At 37.2% G+C, this 22,041-nt stretch overlaps 1 protein-coding gene across 3 annotated transcripts in view; it reads right to left on the bottom strand.

Annotated features, from left to right (window-relative positions):
• The window catches only part of SMARCA2 (SWI/SNF related, matrix associated, actin dependent regulator of chromatin, subfamily a, member 2), a 125,575-nt gene that overhangs the window by 65,526 nt on the left and 38,008 nt on the right, over positions 1-22,041 (bottom strand). For all 3 annotated transcript variants that reach the window (XM_042804440.1, XM_042804441.1, XM_042804442.1), the window contains exons 6-13: positions 21,355-21,604; positions 13,209-13,335; positions 11,825-11,998; positions 11,425-11,598; positions 7,272-7,442; positions 3,284-3,337; positions 1,698-1,828; positions 1,318-1,378 (exon numbers count right to left, since the gene is read on the bottom strand). In XM_042804440.1, the coding sequence (XP_042660374.1) occupies positions 1,318-1,378; positions 1,698-1,828; positions 3,284-3,337; positions 7,272-7,442; positions 11,425-11,598; positions 11,825-11,998; positions 13,209-13,335; positions 21,355-21,604 (1,142 nt within the window). The remainder of the gene's footprint in view (positions 1-1,317; positions 1,379-1,697; positions 1,829-3,283; positions 3,338-7,271; positions 7,443-11,424; positions 11,599-11,824; positions 11,999-13,208; positions 13,336-21,354; positions 21,605-22,041) is intronic.

Genomic DNA, 22,041 nt, shown 5'->3' with positions numbered 1-22,041 from the left:
AACCAACAGGAAGTTATGATACTTTGAAATAAGAAGTATTTTCCCCTTTAATGATCTTACTTTTAAAAGTCTTACTCTCTCTACCATGTTCATGAAGAGGATTACAATACCATGTTTATAACATATTCCAGACGTGATAATTTAATAAAGCTTACAAAACTGCCAACAACTGCTGGCCTAGGCTTCAAGTTTATTAATTTTAAAAGCAGACCACATTTCTACTTGTTTTAAAACAACTTGTCTTCTGTCTATAGTTGCAACTGATAACCAACAACTTAAAATGTCACTAATGAAGCTGAACAAAACACTGCTCTGAGTTCTGCAAGTGTGCTCTCCTAAGAATTATTTCCCCAGCTCTTAACAACACTGATGGTAAAGTCTGTACTAAAATTGTGAGCACACCTCTCCTACTTTACTGTAGAATCTGAAAGGTATCAGGCCCTCCCCTCCGATCTTAATACTGAGATTCTTGTAGAATTACATTAGCAGTCATTAGTCCTACAAAGGCAGGTATCTTAACATCATGAAGTCCAGTCAGTTTCACTGGTCATTTGGTCTAGTATTGTAAAGACTGCTAGACTTAGGAGATCTGAATTCTATACCCAGCTCTGCTACAAGCCTGTTGATTGAACGTGGTCCTTTCTCTACTCCTCAGTTTTCCTCTTTTAGAAAGCACTTGTCTGAAAAATGTTATGCAAGTGTCGGTATTGATTATTGATTATTCATAATATTATGACCCTGAAGGGTTGGGATCTTTGTTTGTTAATTTTAAGATTCTTTTTAGAATTTTTGTAATAATAGTATTTAAATCGCCATTAAAATACTGAATCAAATAAGCCTACCCTGAACAGTCTGAACCTAAATCCCTGACATAATCTCTAACTTTTTAATAAACTTAATATATAAATAGTAACTGTGTTATTCAGAATTGCCAATAAAACCTCCAATGCATAGACATTAAGGATGTTAACTTCATTCAGCACAAAGACACAATACAGACTTTTCTGATATATATATTTTAAAATAGGGACCTACTAATACTCTCTGGTTCATGATTATTAATAGTCAGACTAAAATATTTACTCTTGCTAACCCCAATTACCAGTTAGGCATTCATAGTATATGTAAAGAGCAACTGCTATAAACTGAAAAGAATTACAAAACCAGTTACTTTTCCTGTTTGTATTACCCTTAAAACACCTACATACCTACTATCACTTTCCCTTCCTTCCTTATTAAAAAGAGGAAAATACCACATGGAATAAGTACTCATCTTTTACTGTATTACTTATCACAGTATTTTTTAATGACACATACCTCTTCCTCATATTCAGAGCCACTTTCATCTTCACTGTCTGACCTGGGAGCAACTTCATAGCTGTACAAAGATGACAGAAAGACTATGAATTACAAATAACAAGAGGAGGGATTAGGTTCAGTACATCTCCTACTCAGCTTACACAAAGTAAATTAAAAGAATAGAATAGAATTAGAATTAGAATTAGAATTAGAATTAGAATTAGAATTAGAATTAGAATAGAATAGAATAGAATAGAATAGAATAGAATAGAATAGAATAGAATAGAATAGAATAGAATAGAATAGAATAGAATAGAATAGAATAGTAAATAAGAGAAAACCATGAAAAATATGAATACAAATAGAAGAAGCAGCCTACTCGTATGCTACCTACTTACCCAGGGTTCATTTCCAGCCAGGCATCCAGCTGACTTGCTTTTGGTGCTTCTGGTCCAAGAAGAACTTTGCCTGTTTCAGTGTGAGTCACTTTTACTGGAAGGTCACTCATCTGACTGCTCTCATCTATGGGCTAAAAATTGAAATGAAAGTTTATACCGTAAGTAAACTGAATTTCACACTTGTCATGCATAATAAAAATAACTAATAGCACTTTCAAAATTCCAGATCTGAACAAACAGCAAAATTTTGTCATTAGAAGCCACACCTTCCCACATGGCTATCAAGCAAACACTGCGTCACAGTATTTGTGCGTGTAACATGTATTACATGATATCCACAAGTATATCACAGTATTCCACATAAATTAACAAGAGCAACATGGAAAGGAATACACTGCTGACTTCTGTGAAATAAGACACAAGGTATGTAAGCTCATAGGCCTTTACTCCTGTTATTTATACCAATGGACATCCAAAACAAAAAAAAGATACATTGACCTTACGAGATTTTCTCTTATATGGCGAAACAAGAATGTGACAATTAAACTAATTTTTTTAAGTAAAGAAGGCCTACTTTAAAGATTCACTGTCCTGACTTCTTCAACTAAGCTGATAAAGCACCTGCAATAACAAAACCTTTTACTTATTCTGGTGCTCTAACAAAACCAGAATAGCATGATTACTTTTTCTGTTATTTCTTTGACCTGTTTAATCACAGATTTTCTACTTTAAAAAGCTCCTACTGAAGAATCTTTTCCTAATATATATGAACAAGAAAAAATAACTCTGAGAAGTTATAAATACAGTAACTGACAGAGTATAAAACTTATATAATTTCCATAAATACTGAAGTTACAGGAATGTTATGTGCATTTTCCATGTGCAACTATAACTACATTAAAGGATTTTGCTATAACTCTTTAACTACATCAGCAAAAATATCTCTTGCAAGTATAAAAAAGACCAAAAGTAAAATAATAAATACAATTCTAAATTCATTATCTATAAATAAAAGAAACAGAAAAATGGCATAACAGAATGGCTCTTAGTGAGGCAGCATATGTTATTCTACTGAATGAAAAGAATTATTCAAAGAACGACAAAGAAAAATTGCTCATTTCCATTTGCTTCTGAGGAAGAAAGAACTTTCAGATGTTTTAAGTCATCATAGCACTGTAATCTGTCCTGTATCTGAAAGCTAATTACATGTAATATCAACAATATATTTTATGAAAATGAAAAGCTAGAATATACTGTGTTTACAACCTCTTTTTAGAAAGTAAATTATGGTTACGCATGGACTACAAGAAAACCATTTACTTTTAAGCATATAACAAAACTGAGAGGGATTCTTCAGCCTACTCAATGATAGATTCAATACATTTTTCTTTTAGTCTTCAACTTTCTGAAGAGAAACACTCTAGCATAAATGTTAATCATAATAATTTTTATCCCTGGTTATATACAACATCTTAGAACATCTGTGGTCATGTTCTTTTTTTAAGCTATAGCAATGTCTCACAGAACAATCACTGGAAAATTTAAAAAACAAACAACAAAAATACCCCACACTGTAACATCCATACCTCTCCATCAGGACCCAGACCAGATGCCATTCCTTCTGCATTTTCTTCAGCCTTCTACAATAAATAAAGATGTTGAAAAATATCACAGTCAGATTACAAGTATAGAGAGAATACTTTATATTATATAAGCATTTTGGGCTGTGAATATGTTTCTGAATAGGCTGGGATGCATGTAATTTAAGGTGTGGGTAGATAAATGTAGAGATAGGCACAGAGTTACTACCATGCATACAAACCATTTACTAGTATGAACAGGGTACCCAAAACACCTATAGTCACTGTAATAAATCTGCATCTAAGAAGTGGCTGGCCCACTGAATTTCTGGTCCAGATCTACAGTTCAGCTGATTACAGACTGTGCTAAACCAAATGAAACAGTAACTAATTTTCATGTGATTTACTATTAATTTTCTTTACAGTGCTTTAATCTCAGTTCTGGAGGTGTCACCAGACATCACAGGTTGTATATTAGTGCAGGTACTTTCATTTTGGGTATGTACACGATTGGTTTTCGTTTGACAACTAACTAGAAGGTATATTTTGGGAGTTCTTTGCACTATATCCCAACTAAATCTAGACTACAATTACTCAAATTACAAACAAAAAGAACCCTGGAGTTCCTAGCTGAAGTAAGGAATTTTCTTCCGCCCCAGCCACCACTCTGAGAAGTAAGCAGTATCTTCAAAATCTGTCCTCATTTACCCTACTTAAAAATGTCAAGATAGTAAGAGAAAATGGAAGATATAGTTTGCTTCTGAACTGGAACTTTCCAAAACAATTCTGACAATGAGCAAAAAAGGATAGAATACAGCCTCTACTCCCATTACAGTGCTGGGTTTGTAGTACTATAGCATAGTTTTATTTTGGCTACCAACATAAACAGATCAGACTAACAACAAGAAGAGATCTCTTAAATTGTGTTTTATAGATAAACAACTTCCAAGTATTGTTAATGTGTGTGATAAATATAGATAATCCAGTTGTCGTTTTTTTTTTTTTTTTTTTTTTAAGAAGCATATGTAAAGAATAGCTGCACTTCTGAGTATTGAGATGATGCCCAGTATTTGCTTCAGATCAAGGCATGAGCCTTTGTCTTTGCCATTGAAGTCCATTTTCCAAGGCATGAACGTCAAATCAACATGCAGCAGCAGACAAGGGTCAATTTTACATTTTAATAAAGTTTATTCTTACTTCTTTTACATAGCCTTCATACTTCAGGACACATGCCTAACTATCTTTGTTAACTACCTTTCACTGGTGTTACCAAAAATGGAAATCTGGCTAAGCTTAAGTTTAGTCTAAAACCTTTAAAATATTTATGAAGTATAATATTCTCTAATATACAAAAAATAACCTGAAGGAGAGGCTTATAAATACTTCACTGGGCTACACAAGTGCCATTGGTCCTGCTCAATGCAACAATAGCTGATGCTTCGTAAGAAATTCAAGCAAGAACTCACTATGAGCTTAATGGCTGCTTGCTTCAGCATTCCTGGGCAGCAGGTATATCTGCTGACAAAGAAAGGAACTATACCAGAATTAAGGGTTTAAACAAACAGAGGGTCAGGATAAATTACGACAGCATGTATCTGGCCTCAGCTGAACAAGCTACGTTGATTGAGGATATTTTTTCCTTGGATGAACAACAAGGGGAGAGGTCCATTCTTTTGCATGAGACTGCGCTCTAATATATAGTTATAGCTTAGCTACAGTCAGTGGAAAGGACCTTACAACTCAAACACAGCACCACAAATAATCAGTAAGCATCAGTGCAGTGCTATTCACTGTGCAAAGTTCAGATCCTGCTGTGAGAGCAGGAACATTTATAACCAATAGTTTAAAATTATTTTGGAAAGCAGAAACATATGTTACAAAGGAGATAAATATAAATAATGACAGATACATGGTGCTTGTATTTTGGGCTATGCAAAGATGTCAAATCTTGACAATTTAAACCTTGGCAAGGAAATATCAATTTTATAAAAGTAGGAAGCTACATTTTCTTCATTTTCCGTATAATGACAGGAAAAACTACAAATAATGATTAAAGGTTGCACAGCAAGTTAAACTGATGTATAAGATGAAAATTTCATCTGGACCATTTTTTTCTTTAAATCCATGATTGCAGTGAGCGTGTGGGACACTAGCTGAACAGGAGGCTAGGGACAGAAGATGTAAATAGAGGAATGTGAAAAAAGCAAAGAGGAAAAATCCACCACAAAGATTCCTCAAACTGTCTCCCAGAGTAAAAATAGACTAAACTGCCATTTTATTCTCCTAAGAATACAGGGTTCACTTAGGTATTATATAATGACAAGAAGTACTTCTTCACCATCTACTTCCTCATTGCCATTTCTGGGAAAAGATTGTAAGAACACACCTCTCATTTCTCTGTAAGTACAAAACATTTAACTACAGATATTAATAGATTAAACTGTGTTTTACATGGATTACAAACCATAAAAGGCTAAGTATTAAAAGGATATTACTTGGAAAAAGACACAGTGCCCACTAACTTCAATGAGTGCTGTAGCTATGCAACAATGAATTCATAGAATTATAAATTAAAATGAAGGGTAGTATTTGTGTGCCCTCTGACATGCTTGACATATGAGCAAAATATTGGTGGAAAGAACTTAATTACAAACAAAAAGCTGCAGATGATCAAGACAAAGCTGAGTTTTTTTCCTGCTAGTCTTCCTATTAGGTTTTAGGCTGGGATTCTTATAAACACTGAATATTTATGGGGCATATGTCCTTTTTACTTCATTGACAGAAAATTATGTCTTTATTGACATGGCCAGAAAATAGTCTGTTCCTCATACATACTTCAGCTAAACTGACATAGAAATAGAACCGTATCACAGATATGGATTGCTGAAGGAGTTAGTTTTTTTCATTAGAGCAGTGCACTTACTCCACATGGTATCTCATTAAGGATTATCTTTATTCTGTACATTAAATCAAGTCTGTTCTCACCGGTAATACAGGTCAAGAATGATGCTTAAGTTACATCTTAACTTTGTAGGCAGGGGATTGTTCCTCTGTTAAGAACTTACTCTCAACAAAAAGTACAGAGGTTTTGGAGGGAGACAGGAGAAAACATGGAGTGTTTTTAAGGTCATTAATCTCCAAAATCTGAATTTTTTATATGTTGGTATTTATTAGAATATTTAGAGTGCTGCTTGTAAGCCATGTGAATATAATGTTTATATTTGTATCAGTAATTAGTAGCAAACGAGGCATGGAAATGGATTATAAAAATCCTCTTATCCATCCTACAAGAGATGATGGACACTCAGAGATTACAAAAATGATGAATCATGACTCAACGATTATTGCAAACACAGAATTACTGTTTCGAAAATAGCACTGTTCAGTTTCCACAACAAGACTCTCTCACAAGCGAAAGTATTTTATATGAAGAAAGGTAATTTTGAAAAGCTTCAATTAAATGTTGAGAATGCACAATGAACGATACAACTGGCAGAATAATCATTTGCTATAATAAACCTATCCAAGTTCTTTCTCTCTAGTTGTTTCCAATGGTCCTGCAAAACAGACTGAGCCAAGTGTAGAATGTGAAGGTCTAAAAAAGTTACTCTCTGTGAAGTATCTACACAAACCAGACTTTTCCCATCTTCTTCATACAATGTGTTTTGGATCCACTGGATCCTTTTTTGGTACTTTATCCTAATTTACATGTCTGGCCCAATTTTGCCTATAGAAAGTTTACCAGCAAATCAATGTCAACAGCCCACAATTTTCTAATCCTGACTCCTTCTCAGCGTCTTTGGAATTAATGATAGCAAATTTCTTATACATTTCAGTGAAAAGAGATGAGTTCCTTCAGTGTTAAGAATTTGTCAGCATAGATGATTTTAGATACTCTGGTATGCTTATGACAATTGGGTATTACTTCATTTATCAACATTAAAACAGTATTTTAGGACGAGATGGCCTAAAAATACCAGCTGTAACTACTTGCCTTCTTTCTTCTCCTTCTCTTCTTCTTCTCTTTGGCTGCTTGTGCCTGTTTATGCTCCCATACCAGGTTAGTCAAGTTAGCCACATACTCATCTGTCTGCTGTAACAAGTAGGCCAGGCGTCTATCTTTCTTTTGGTCAATCAGTTTACGGTAGCCTTCTTCATCTTCAGCCTAGCAATATAAAATAGGTATCAGCCACTGCAGAAATGCTTCCAGAGAAACACCAACCAACTCCTATGTCAATAATCATGTGTTATCTTAGTTAGGTCATTATGATCTGTGTAGGGAGACAACTAAATGGGTAAAGAACTCATTGGATGATCAGGCCCAGAGGATCATACATTTGTGTTAATGAGTCATAGAAACATAGAATCACAGCATGGTTTGGGTTGGAAGGGACTTTAAAGATCATCTAGTTCCAACCCCCCTGCCAAGGGCAGGGACACCTTCCACTGGACCAGGTTGCTCCAAGCCCCGTCCAACCTGGCCTTGAACCCTTCCAGGGAGGGGGCAGCCACAGCTGCTCTGGGCAACCTGTGCCAGTGTCTCACCACCCTCACAGGAAAGAATTTCTTCCTTATACCTAATCTGAATCTACCCTCTTTCAGTTTAAAGCCATTACCCCTTGTCACATCAATATATCCCTTGATAAAGAGTCCCTCCACGCCTTTCCCATAGGCCCCCTTTAAGTACTGGAAGAATGCTATTAGGTACCCCCAGAGCCTTCCCCTCTCCAGGCTGAACAACCCCAACTCATTCAACCTGTCCTCAAAGGAGAGGTGCTCCAGCCCTCTGATCAGCTACAGGACCTCCTCTGGACCTGCTCGAGCAGGTCCATGTCCTTCTGATGCTGGGGGACCCAGAGCTGGACGCAGTACTCCAGGTGGGGTCTCACATGAGCAGAGTAGATGGGGAGAATCCCCTCCCTCGAAACCGCTGGCCACAGTTCTCTTGAGGCAGCCCAGGATATGGTTGGCTTTCTAAGCTGTGAGCACATATTACCAGCTCATGTCCAGCTTTTCATCCATCGATACCCCCAAGTCTTTCTCCACAGGGCTGCGGAGGGTCATACTCTATCTGGAGATGGTAAGAAGAGGGATACTACAGGGGTCTATCCTGGAGCATGTTGTGTTTAACATCTCTATCGGTGACCCAGATGAAGGGATAGAGGTCACTCTAGTCAAGTTTGCAGATGACACGAAACTGAGCGATACCAGTCAAAATGCTCAAGGACTGGACTGCACGTCAGAAGAACCTGAACAGGCAGAAAAGTTGTGCCATTTCTGATCTTAAGAGGTTTTCAAGATATGACTGCAAAAAGCATTGAGCAACCTGCTTTGAACTTGATGTTGACACTGATTTGGGAAGGTGGTTGGACTACAGAGATCCCTGTCAGCCTGACTGACTCTGGGATTCAGGGACTCTGTGATTCCAAATACCTCCTACTCTCATGGCCTAATGACTGGAAAATCTACAGCAGTTATGACAGGTAAGGGGGAACAAAAACATAATCACTGAACACCACATCAAACAGATTACAGTGTCTTGAAACAGAGATGCTTGGTGAAGCTCCTACAAAGATGACTCTTCAAAGACATGAAGTGCAGGTAGCCCATACCCAGAGGAAGAACATGAGAGCTGGAAGCAAACTTGCATTTAGTCCTTTTTCCAGTATGAATATAAATCTTTTTCTTTTAGGTGTTAGAAGAAAATTTTCTTTTCAGCAGCTTATCTATCATCTTTCTACTCTTGTGTATTTCATCTTTGACACAGGTCACTATCAGAGACAGGATACACCAGATAGGCCATATCTCTGAGTCATTCTTGTAACTTCTGCATCCTTAGGGTACTGAGTATGTGTGTTGTTAGGGGTAAAACATACCAGGAAATATTATTTTCATGTGCTGTGAAGATACAATGCAGCATTCGAGCATGTCAGAAATATACAAGAAAAACAACAGAGATGCCGTTGCCAATTTTGGCTAAACCAACAAATAAAGGAAATATACAGTGCCTTATAAAAACCAAACACAAGTAAGAAATATTTTAAAGATGATTAGTTTAAAGGACAGTACTCTGGGAGATATAAAAAATGTTGCACCTTTCTGGATACACATCAGAACTGTCTTAAGTTGGGAAGAACAGCTGTAATGTTCAAACCGAGCTTGTAAAATTGCTTGTAAAATTCAGTTGTAATGTTCAAGCCGTGAGAACTACAACACTCAAAACCTTAGTTTTTAGAATTTATTATCATCATCATCATCATTATTATTATTATTACTGAATATACAGTCATTGTAATCTAGCCAAAGTACTTCCTTTATACATTCAAGCTTGCCTTGTCACAATCTTTTTATATGATATCAATGGCCATTCCAGCATGTGATATATTAGTATTAACTATCTGTGGCACAATCACTATTTCTACTTGTAGTTAATGAAGGGCAATCTGTGGAATGAATTCAACATTCCTGAGAAGATATGCGAAGAGTTTTAGACACAGAACATTTTCCTAGATCACACCAAGCATCTGAGAGGAGATGATGTTTGTAAAAACACCTAGCACTTATCTGCAAATTCAAAATTTATCACAACTGGACTAAAACTAAATAGATAAAATAGCCTCACTAACATAACACACAGTTTGTTTTTGCAGAAGGATTAAATTGAGTAGTAGGTGCAGACTTATGAGTGCAAAGCCCCCGAACAGAAAATGCCTATGAAGTGCTGTATCAGTGGTAAGAGCTTAACCATAGCCTTCGTGAAGGAACCTTAGGAGAAAGCACTGATTCTCCAGAAGCAATAGTATCCTATGCCACTTCTTCACATTGAAATCAACTTCATGTTTCTCAGCAGTGGACATCATACTACATGTTAGACTGACATAAACTCAATCTTATGATGTACAAAAATATTTCTAAAATATCAGGTTTGCTTTTTTTTAATCAGTTATTTTATCTCTAATAATTAACAATTTTGTGGGCTTGGTTAGACAGACTGCTGGCAGTTGACTCTAACTATAAAAAAGCTTTATAATGCTGATTAATATGTAATTTTAAGAAATGCTCTAGGGCCTAAACATTTATTATTCTTTTATGTAAGTCCTTCATTTACATTTTACACACACTTCTAAGTTTTTATCATTTTTATATTTAATTATTCCTACATTTCGTTTTGTGATTTTTAAAACCAAACTCTTCAGTCCTTATTCATGTTGGGAATAGATTGCATTACAACTTCACCTAAATTTGTTACTTACTGTTTTTTACCAGCATGTTTCAAAGTAAGAATGTCAATTCCCATTCAATTCTATTCTGGTAAAGTGTTAATAAGGTATTAAAAAAGAACTAACCAATGTCTTGAAGAAATTTTTCCAACCCCGGTTGCTAACATACTTGTACATATGCATTAATCTGTCTACACTTCAAATTCCAGAATTATCTTAACTCCTGAAATGTAGAAAGCCCACTAAATGGTTCCACAGTGTTCTGAAGACATGGTTATACACAAACCCATTTTACTCTGTCCTAAGATCGCTACAACTATACTGTGAAGGTGCAGGAAGGGAAGACTATGAAATAGCAAAAAGGAGTATGGTCCTGGAGCATTAATGGGTAGAACTGACTGCTATTAATTCTAAAGATACATGCATTACTGCTACTGGTTATGTATTTTTGCATATGAAATCGGCTTTATGTAAAATTTGCAGACTAATGCCATGAACAAGTTATCCATACAGAATCTTCAAAATTATAAACCTAGAATAAAATAGAGTCCAGTATTTATATAATGGACCAATACCCTTGCAATTATGTAACAGTATTAGTATATGAAGTTAATGAGATTAAGTGATGTTATACAGAAGTGGCTGTGTTAATTTTCATGGTGGTAGAAAAAACAATTATTCCTATCAAAAGCCTTAAAAAAAGAAGTAGCTATAGATTAAAATTAACAGTGTCACATTCACTGCCATAATCAGAAATACACATAATCAAACTGCAGCAGTTTTAGATATATATATACTTTTTGCATAACAGAAGCTTTATTCTGCAAAGTAAATACATGGGTGTGGCTGAGACTGTATATGAAATATCAAAACGATACAGTATGTAATTTTAGTTAAAATAACCATATTCCTTCCTCTATTTCTTACCATTAGTCTCCTCATTCGCTCTTTTTCAATTCTCTCAGTTTCTTTTTTCTGCTCACGTTCAGTGTTGGCATGCCAAGTTGCCACAGCTTTAGAAAGTTTCTGTATTTTCCCAGCAACTGAGCGGTGGTACTCTTTAAAATCTTTAGCGTGCTGCAATATGCTATTCAGGTATTCCTAGAAAGAGAAACAAGTTAGTGCAGACACTTGGACAAAGCACAGGATTTGAAATCAGGAATATTGAATGTCCAATTTTATGTTTTTCCAATTGTTTATCACATGATTTGGAGGTTTTTTAATCTTAGAAACTCCAAAGGTAAATAAAATATGTAATAGAGAAGACTCACGCAGCAAAGCAAGATGCATTTCTGTCATAGGGCAAACAGCTAGTAAGTAGAAATACCTGATGCTTCTGCCTACGCTTCCTCTCCTGTTCTATCTTCTGCTGCTTTTCAAGTTTTTCTGTCATACGTGCCTCCCTTAAAGTTTGGCGCTTGCTTCGTTTGTAGGCTTTGGAGTTCAGTGCTGTCTCAAGTGTTGTGTCACGACGCATACATGCTACTACCTCTTGTCTTAGCTACCAGTGGGAAAAAAGAAACACTTTAAAAAAAGTAATTTTTAATACATGGAGGAAAAACTTTAAACACTGGTATGGCAAAGTAAAACAGTAATAGTCCAGAGGATGTCCCAGACTCCTCTTCCCTTTCCATTACAGTTCTGAAAAGATCCAGCATCTATACAGTTGCAGCAGCTATGTCTGTGTCCCTGAACAAATCTTAAGTCTCCACAGGATGGCCAAAAGCGTTAATCACTCTTAATCATAATTTCTTCCTTCTTTATAAGATGCTGCAAATGACTGTCCCGATGCAATGACAGGGGTTAGACAAGATGTTACACTATCAGAGTAAAACACAAATGAACAACATACATAACATATTTTCTAGAGCTGGACCTGAACATAGCTGAAAATTGTTTCATTGCCAGCTGTGCAGGAGACAGCTGGGAGAGGTAAATATTAACGGCTTGGAACAGCACTGCTGGCAGTACAGCAAGGAGAGCCTGCTTCTTTTCATCTGACCTCTGACAAAACTTCATTAGAAAGGAATGCCAAGGGTAAAGGGAAGGAAGACTTGGACATCATGGTATAATTACTGCCAAGGCTTCTGTCAGGAAGTATTTTTGCTTGACCTGCCAAATCACATCTTTGTTCTTCCAAACTAGCTGGAAAAGCCAATGGCAAGACGCCCCTAAGAGTCTGGCAATGGGATTCCTTTTCTGAAATTAATTTGCTGATATACACACTCAACTTCTAACTCATATCTTAGGTATGATCTCATTACACTTCGTTTTCAAGTCTGTGTGCCACAGTGGAAATCCTGAAAATATATCACAGAGAAACACCATACATAACACCAACATACAACTCTTTCTGAAACAAGGGGACACATGACAAATATGAAGTATGTCCAGAAAAAGCCTGTCAAGCTGTTACTTTGTCTTTATGCCAACACTAGGTTCATTATAAAAGACACAGCTCTATGGTTACACTTTAGACTGGAATATAAAGCAGGAAATGAAAAGAACACTTGCACGTTTTTATTAATAAAACAAAATAAAATCTAAGTTAAATATTTCTGTGACTTGCTTACTGGTCAAGTTTGCTCTCAGGCAAAATCTGCTGCTTAGGCTCAGTGCTGCTGCAAAATCTCTTGCCAGTTTACTCTTTGCTAGATGAGTATGTTTGGCTGTGACCTCCATGAGAATTTTCCTGAAGCAAAAGGCATTACCTGGCGTTGGAAATTCAGTAACCTAAGTGCTTTCAACTCCACTGTAGCTTTGGTTCGCAGATCAGGGGGCAGAGAACCAGGCAAGTTCTCCAGTTCCTGGATTCTGTGAGCAATTCGAGCCTGAAGCCTAAGTAAATAGAAAATTGGGTAAGACACCATGAGAAATCTGTGCATGGTTATCAAAATTATAGAGTAAAAATAGGCAATTTATCATTCGTTTATTTGGCTTTTACTAATTGTTTCTGAACTAACAGTCTTTTGCAGAGATTATATTAGGTATCCTTTCCCACTTTGAAAATAAAGTGTAAAATAATGAAAATAACCCTTGGCCTTTGTTTTAATTTTGACTAAAAGTATATGCGTGAAAAGAAATTTGGGAATTTTATTTTATCCATACTATACAGAATTCTGTTTTCAAGCTCCCTTTATGGCTGTTTTTCTACGTACAGTGTAGTCAGTGATGACACAAACAGAATCTTCCTTAATATCTGGAATTCTGCTTGCTTATTTTATTGACAAATGAAAAGCTCACTGTGAAGTATTCACTTACACAGCTGTTACATCATAAATCAGATTCTATTTCACTTTCCCTTTACAAGCTCTTTTTGCATTAATTTGTAAATTCAAGAGAGAAAGAAAAAGAGAATAATGAACAAACCAGACAGAACTTGTCTTTTTCTATTTTTCATACTGAAAATCAAGATCACAGAGCTAACAGTTACATAGTTTTTGTGGTTTTATTTACAAGTAACTACTTCCATCAACTGCAAATTTTGCCCAGGCACTATCTGAATCAGTGCCCTCCATTTCCCACATCCTTCAAAAAAAACCCAAAAAAAACCCACCAAACAAACAAAAAAAAAAACAACAACAACAACAAAAAAATAACAACAAACCAAAACAAACCCAACCACACACATCCTCACCCCCCCAAAACCAGAGTCCTCTCTCTACCAAAACCAAAAACCTAAAGTCCCACAAACTGGAAGGTATGTCACCTCCTTATACTGCACAGGACTCATAAAATTTCCCTTTTCTTTACTTTCATAAAGCACAAAACATCAGATCATGTTAAGAAAAGGTGTCTGCTGCTGTTTTCCTGCAATGAGAACTTTGGAACTGCTGCAAAGGGAGAATGAAAACACTTTCCATAGGTCTCCTTTGCATACAGTGATCATTCTTCCCCTGCCTTTTCACCCCCTCATCACTCCACAGTATTACTACAGTGACATAAACGCCTATACACTCAACATGCCTGCCTCACAACTGGAAAGTAGGACACACATCAGACAAAATGGCTGCACCTGATACATGGAGTCAGAACAAATCAAAATAGTAGTATCTCAGAGTAACTGCATGCATGATGACTTACATATAATCTGGAAAGCAACTGGAATCACTTGTACAATTGCAGACAACATATCTTCTGTAATAGTACTCCCTACAACTCCTAGATTTCTGCCATGGTGTGAGCCCAGAGGGCAACTGAGCACCACACAGCTGTTCACTCACCCCCTCTCTCACAGCGCTGGGAAAGAGAAAATGAAGCAAAAAATCTCTGGAATTGAGGTAACAACAGGGACGGGTGGCTCACCCACTACGGTCATGGGCAAATGACAGACTCGTTAGGGGAAGAAAAATGTAAATACTAGCAAAACCAACAACAGACAAGGTGAGTTAGTGAGCACTACCACAACCAAAAAACACCTACCTCCATCCCTCCCTTCTTCCCAGGCTCAGCTCTGCTCCCGATCTCTCTGCCTGCCTCCCCCACCAGAGGTGCAGGGGGCAGGGGATGGGGGTCACAGTCAATTTACCGCTCCTTCCTGATGGGAACATGAGGTGAATGCCACACATTCCTCCCCTGCTCCACGTGCTCCCCTCTCACTGGAGACAGTCCTCCATGAACCTTCTCCAGAGTGAGTCCTCCCCACGGGCCATGGCTGTTCTCATGCTGATCTGGCGTGGGCCACCCCTGCGTGTTGCAGCCCTCCCGGCACCGAACTACGACCCCTGCTCCACCGCAGAGCTCCATGAGTGGCTGCGGGAGGGCAGCCCTACCACCTTACCACAGGATACAGGGAGGCTCTCTGCTCCAGCGCACCTCCGCTGCTTCCTTCCATTGACCTGGGTGTTTGCATAGGTGTGTTCTTGTAACCACTCAAGTCCCAAACCCCCCTCACGTTCACCTTCTCAAGCATGTTCTCGCAGAGATGCAGGCACCGTTGCTGACTGGCTCAGCCCTGGCCAGAGGAGGGTCCGACTTGGAGCCGGGGGAACTTTCAAGAAGCTTCTCACAGGGGCCACTGCTGTAGCCCCCTCCCCTGCTACCAAAAGCCCCACCAGTCAAACCCAGGACAACTTCCTAAAACTATGCATTTTTTTATATTACCAAAAGACTTCTGAAGTTCCTGGAACAAGAAAAAGAACATAAGGCTTCCTTACTGCAGAAGACTAACTTAATGTCCTGAAGACAGCAAAAAACGGAAGCATAATTAGGTTAGTAAAGTAAATCATGAAGGGTTACTTCCTCGTAAGAGGAAGTTCCACTAAAACCTACAAATATTTGTCTAGGCCCAGAGAAGTTTATGATTCCAGCAGGAAAATTAATAATTCAGAAAATTACAGTAACATATTTTGTTCTTTTAAGTGTAACTACTCTAAAAGAAGTACACTTTTTTTTGTACAACTTCACCTGTCACTGGGTGTTTCAGTTATTATGAAGAGATTTTAGTGCAGCTGAGGATACAAAATCTTGAAAATTAAGTGGTTTTCTTGGGGATTATATGTACTATTGTACATCAATACAAAAAGCAGCCAACATGTACAAAGAGAATACTGTTCTAAATCACTGATGGGTGCTCTGCCTGTTGCTTATTCATGCATGGATGTAATAATGCATCACAACTATAATTTATTACCCTATTTCTCTCCCCACATAGCTGCAGTGCTTCTCCTGGAACCATCACCTACAAAACAGTTATACCCAAATCCCAGTTACACTGAATCTTATGAAACTTTAGGGGAGCAGTCACAACCTTTCCAAACTTCTCTTCTGAGCTGTGAACTTAGTCAAGCAGCTGAATATTGAACATATTTTCTTTTTTTTTTTTTTTTCTTTTGTTAGCACTGAGTGTTCCTTCTTGTACTATACAAGAAAATGAGCACAAAAAACTAATCTAGGTTCTTCCTGACATAGCTTATGGTTTTAGACAACTAAATGGATGAGTCACTTAACAAACAAACATAAAGTGAAATGTTCACTTATTAGTTCTCCCTGAATTGGCTTGTTACTTTAGCTTCAGGTATAAAATAGGTGAAAGTGCCTGCTGACATAAAAGTTAACACAATAGAATTTCAACCAATAGCCAAAGTTGGGCTGGGGTTCATATATCTATCATCTAATTTATTAATAAATATCCAAATATACAACTTCCTTGAGGTATTACTAAATGTAATTCAAGCTTATAGAGTGTGCTTATTATGTCCCATCATCACACTAAGCAGTCCACTTTCATATAAAAGATTCTTCACAGTGCTTATAATTGTCTTTATTTTTCTCAGCTGGGGTTCATAAAAAGGCTGATCAGAAATAAATGCACAGGAAATTTTACCATGAAATTATAAGGCAGATTAGTATTTCCAGGATAACTTTCCCTCCAAATTTTTTCCTCCGTATGTTGAAATAACTGCAAAAACAGAGGTCTGCACTGAGCTACAAATGACACTTCTCCACTTTTGTGGATGATTACCCTCCTTTTATAATCCAGCCAGTGGGAAGGAACAGAAAAAACAAAAAAAAAAATCAGTATTTCTCAGTCAGTACAGAGTCTATCTCAGAAAACTCTTACTGAAGCTCTATTAAAGTAACTTTCTGCTCAAAAAAGTTTAAATACGAATGAACGTATGGAAGAATAACAAAAAATGGCAGCCAGATGGCTCATATATAAAATCAAAAAAAGGAATATACTCTGAATTGTAACTTCGGACTTTCCTAGAAGTACTAATCATATTGTCTAGGGTACTAACAGTAGTAGTAATAGTAGTATTTTCTTGAGTAGTCAGTAGGATTTTTAAAATAATTGCATGACAGGCATCCCAAATCAAGTGAACACAATAACTACTTGAGTTGTTTCTCACCACAGACACCTTATAGTCTTTAAAGAGAATGACTGCAGTTTGCTGGACTATTGATGTCTTCTTGGAAAAATAACGATAGCTATTAGGTAAACAGAATCCAAATACAGAAGTTCTCTAGATGCTTTTTACAAGCACTTGAGGATATAATCTCACCATTGAAAGTATGTATTTAATTAATCTTTGCAGCTCACTATTTTATCCATGCAGAAAGCGGCTACTGCATCTACAGATATCTCTTTGCAAAACAAGTGATGCACACCTCTTCCTCATTAGCTGGGGTCAACAGCAGAAGTAATGCTTGCACATTCAAACCTGTCTGGCACAGATGCCATGCAGTAAGCCATGAAGATACATAAGAAGAGACTTTGCAGATAATGGAAAGAAACCAGAGACAATCTACAGGGCACTAGCAAGTGTCTTTTTTTTTAATTAGCAATGAGAAGGCAGAAAAAAGTCCTTCCACATAATAGAACAACTTCAAATTGCACACTGTATTAGCTTTAAGAGATCTTTTCAGTAAGATTAAAAAGCAACACTTTATTTTGAAAGTGTTAAGGAGAGTTTTATGAAAGCTCTCTTTATAAAAGGTAATGAATTTTTCATTCTGGCCAGATTTCAAAGAACACAAGTTTAACAGTTCTCCACATGTGAGTCTTATCCATATAAGAAGTTTAAATACCTCAGTTTCTTTCTATACACCTTTAGTGATAGAGAGACTCACAACAATTATCATATAATCTCATCTCAAATCAACATATGCAGCAAATAGCTTCTCGGCACAACCATCTAAATTTGACAACAAAATTAACTCTCCATTTTCCTTCTCTTTCTTAATATACATTGGAGCCTTGTTTATAATCAGATTGAGGGAGAAAAATCAGTCTGCTGATATTTCATTAGATTCAAAGCTTTCTGAGATCCCACAATATATTAATAGGTGCATTACTGCTTCTCCATCTGTACCGGTCCATTTAACACATGGTTAATAAATTGGAACGATATACTGTAGTTCTAAATGCCTATTTGATGAATTGTTTGATGAAACAAACTACATAATTTCCTAGTAACAAGGAAAGGAAAAAAGAATTGCTATCACTGAAAAAAAAAAAAAAAAAGATTTTGTAACAGCAAAAACTAAAGTATCTCATGTTTACAGTATTGTTCTGTGTGTAAGACATGCTCTAATACATAAATCACAGACATTATCCATTAAGAAATGGAAATGTGTATGCAGTAGCATGTATTTTCCCCCAGAAGTCTGCTGCTATGCACCTAAGAGGTGAGTATACAATAAAAGAAATGGCCAAACACCTCAGCAATTAACTTTTTATCATGTAGCTCATGAATTAGCACCAAATTACTGTCTCCCCAGCAACACACTTTGTACGTTTAGTCCAGAAACACCATATTAAAGGTGCCTGTCATGGTTTAACCCTGGTCAGCAGCCACACAGCTGCTCCCTCACTTCCCCTGCTGCCCTGGATCCACTGAGATGGGAGCAAAATCAGAAGATCAGAAGTGAGAAAGAAACCCACGTGTTGAGATGAAAACAGTTCAATAATTAAAAAGAAATATTTTTTTTTTATTGTAAGGAAGAGAGAAAAAATAATAACAAAGAGGGAGGAAAATAAAACCCAAGAAATACAAGCAATGCAAATGAAAACAATTGCTCACCACCAACCGACTAATGCCCAGCCAGTCCCCAAGCAGTGTGCCCCTACCAACCTCCCCCTCAGTTTTATTGCTGAACATGTTGATGTCATATGGTATGGAATATCCCTTTGGTCAGCTGGAGTCAGCTGTCCCAGCTGTGTCCCCTCCCAACTTCTTGTGCACCCCCAGCCCACTCACTGGTGGGGTGGTGTGAGGAGCAGAAAAGGCCTTGACTGTGTAAGTGCTGCTCAGCAAGAATGAAAACATCCCGCTGTTATCAACACTGTTTTCAGCACAAATCCAAAACATAGCCCCATACAAGGTACTATGAAGAAATTTAACTCTATCCCAGACAAAACCACTACTGAGCAAACCTAATCTGTAATTTTCAAGAATTCCTAACTTAATCAGATGCAAAGTTCACACTTTCACACAATACAGCAGTATACCAAAATTTTATTTTTTGAATCTATCTATATGATTGAAGTCCCTAAAATACCTATGCAATAATTCTGCCTTTTCACGAAAATTAGTATTCAAACAGTTTTCTAAGTATTTCAAATTATAATGCCCCTTTGTTAAAAAAGTTCTCATGAGACAACCATTCCATAATGCTTTCACTAACTATATTGGCTTTTTTCTAGTCCCTTTTTATGAAGAAAGTGTGAATACATCATGTTTCTGTATTAAACTTGCCTATACCAAAGCTAAGTCTAGCAACATCCAAAGCACAAAAGCTATTAAAGTGCTTTTTTCAAAGCTCTGTCTGATGTTATTTATATAGTTTTAAATAATGAAGACTTCAAGAAGTTCTGAGCATTCTGGTATGCAAAGCAAAACCAAATTCCAGCAGTGTTCAACATCAAAAAAGCCTGTATTGTTATCTATGTGCTACTATAAAAAATAAAACCCTTCTGCTGCAGAATCTCTATCAAACTTCCATCTCACTCTGCCAAGATCAGAGTATTCAGAACCTAGTGGATATGCTGTATCTGCAACTAGTTCTCAACATTAGTAAATGCAACACCTTTATTTGATGTCACTCCTCACTTTCCTCCATTTATGCATACTAAGACATAATAGTTTGGTACAAATAGTGCAATGAGGCAGGGCTGGAAAGACAGAACAGGTAATAATTTGAGGTTAACAGATGCAGAAAAGGTTACATTATGCCAGTCACATGATTCTTGGCTCAGGTTATTGCTACAATTCTCCATTCAGAACAACTGTGAGACTGTATAACGGTGTGTTGTACAAGCTTTCTGAAAAAGATGTTAGAAAATACTGATTGCTCATGCTGAAACAGCTATGGCCATTCAGTCCTGAGGTAAAAAAGGGTAAGACTGACAGAATGACCACAACATGTCAATAAATTACCTAACTATTATCCAAAAAAGTAAAAGCTTTTCTGGGATTAAGGTCTGGATTCTGGACGTGGCGCCACATCCTGAAACACTTCATGGAGTTTTACCTTCATAAAGCAGAAGTCATTAAACCAGTCTTCAGTGAGAACACCATCCCTTTTGGCTACCTTTCCCTACAAACTCATTGTTAAAGTAACTGGAAGATGCATCATCGATCCCAAACAAGCAAATAGGCTAAGTGCAGTTTCTTTCCTCTGACTAATAATGACCAGGAACATATTTTAGGTGCAGGTCAAGATACTTCTGCCTGCCAGATTCTCAAGGTAAATTGTTTTATAGCCTTGTTGATGGGTAGAGGGAAGAAGTCTCTTTCTAACTCCACAAGAAATGTCACCCTCTGTACTTTGTAATTAATATAATTCAACATGTAATTAGGGCACTCAGGAAGCAACTTTTAAAAATCATGCTTGCTGGTAACCTTTTTTTTTAATCTTCCCTGTGACCTCCTTAATACTCTCTCTTCTCTTTGGTAGTCCAGCCAACGCTATTATCACTAATAAAATTTGGTTTTGCTGTGGCCACTAACTCATCACTCTTCTGTTCTACGCTGTTCTATCTTCCCTTTCACTTATAATTCTGAAAACTTTCTGCACTGAATTGGCTCCTCTGCAGACTACAAGGACTTTGATTTCCTAACTTGCAGTGTTCGCGGTGTCCAAGCAATACGTTAACCCCGCAGAGTCCTTGAGACTGTTTTAAACTTGTCTGGTTTGCAATGATACTGCCAGTATGCTTTACTAGTTCATAACTAGGGGTAGAATTAAATCATTGTCTGGTTTGACGTTTCTGTATTTCCCTTTGACACAGTCTCTCTCAGGAAACTCAGTTTATACTACTGTCACTACAGTAGTTGACTGCAAGGAGTTTCAGTCAAGAAAGTGAAAACTAGCAATCTGCATATGCAATTGAATCTTGTTACTCGCTTTTACCTATATTCACGTTCTTGGAGTATTTCAACAGGATCCAATCCTTGGGGCTTCTGGATAGGGCTGATGCGATTCTGCTTTTGCTGCAGCTGAACAATGGGTGAAGGCTGTCCAGGTGGTGGCTGTGGAACAGAAGGCCCAGGCATGGCAGCGGCAGGCTGGGCAGCAGCGGGAGCGGGAGAAGGTCTCCCACTCGGAGGGGGTGCAGGAAGCTTTTGCTGCGCGTTGGAGACACTCATATCTGGGGCTTGGCCTGTACCATAAACAGCACTTACTTATAACGTGAAATATGGAACACAGGAAGGAAATCAAGATTGTTTATGAAGACAGAACGTGAAGTTAAGGTAAACCTTCAAAATCACCAGAAAACGCCCAGTGGGATAGACCACACTCCATATTTGAAAAAACATGCTAAAATGCAAGTATACCATACATTGCAGAAAGTGGTCCAAAGTAAAACAAAACACCTGAAACTTTATAATGAATGCCATTTCTTTTCCCATTCCTGATGACTTTTAATTCTAGCATTAGAAGAACTAAAACAGCTGTAGAGTTCATTTTGTGCAAGTGTAGGACCTAATTCTGCCTCTTGTTCACTACCCTTGCACCACTTAGAAGGAGGCATCTATAATTACAACCTGACAACAAGCACAAGTAGGTCTGTTTTTAGAGTTCTGTTAGAACTAGATA

The sequence above is a fragment of the Tyto alba genome, unplaced genomic scaffold (genome assembly GCF_018691265.1).
Source record: "Tyto alba isolate M040663 unplaced genomic scaffold, T.alba_DEE_v4.0 Super-Scaffold_42, whole genome shotgun sequence".
Classification (NCBI taxonomy): domain Eukaryota; kingdom Metazoa; phylum Chordata; class Aves; order Strigiformes; family Tytonidae; genus Tyto; species Tyto alba.
Note: the sequence above shows the minus strand (reverse complement) of the source record. Positions and strands in the feature narration are given on the sequence as shown.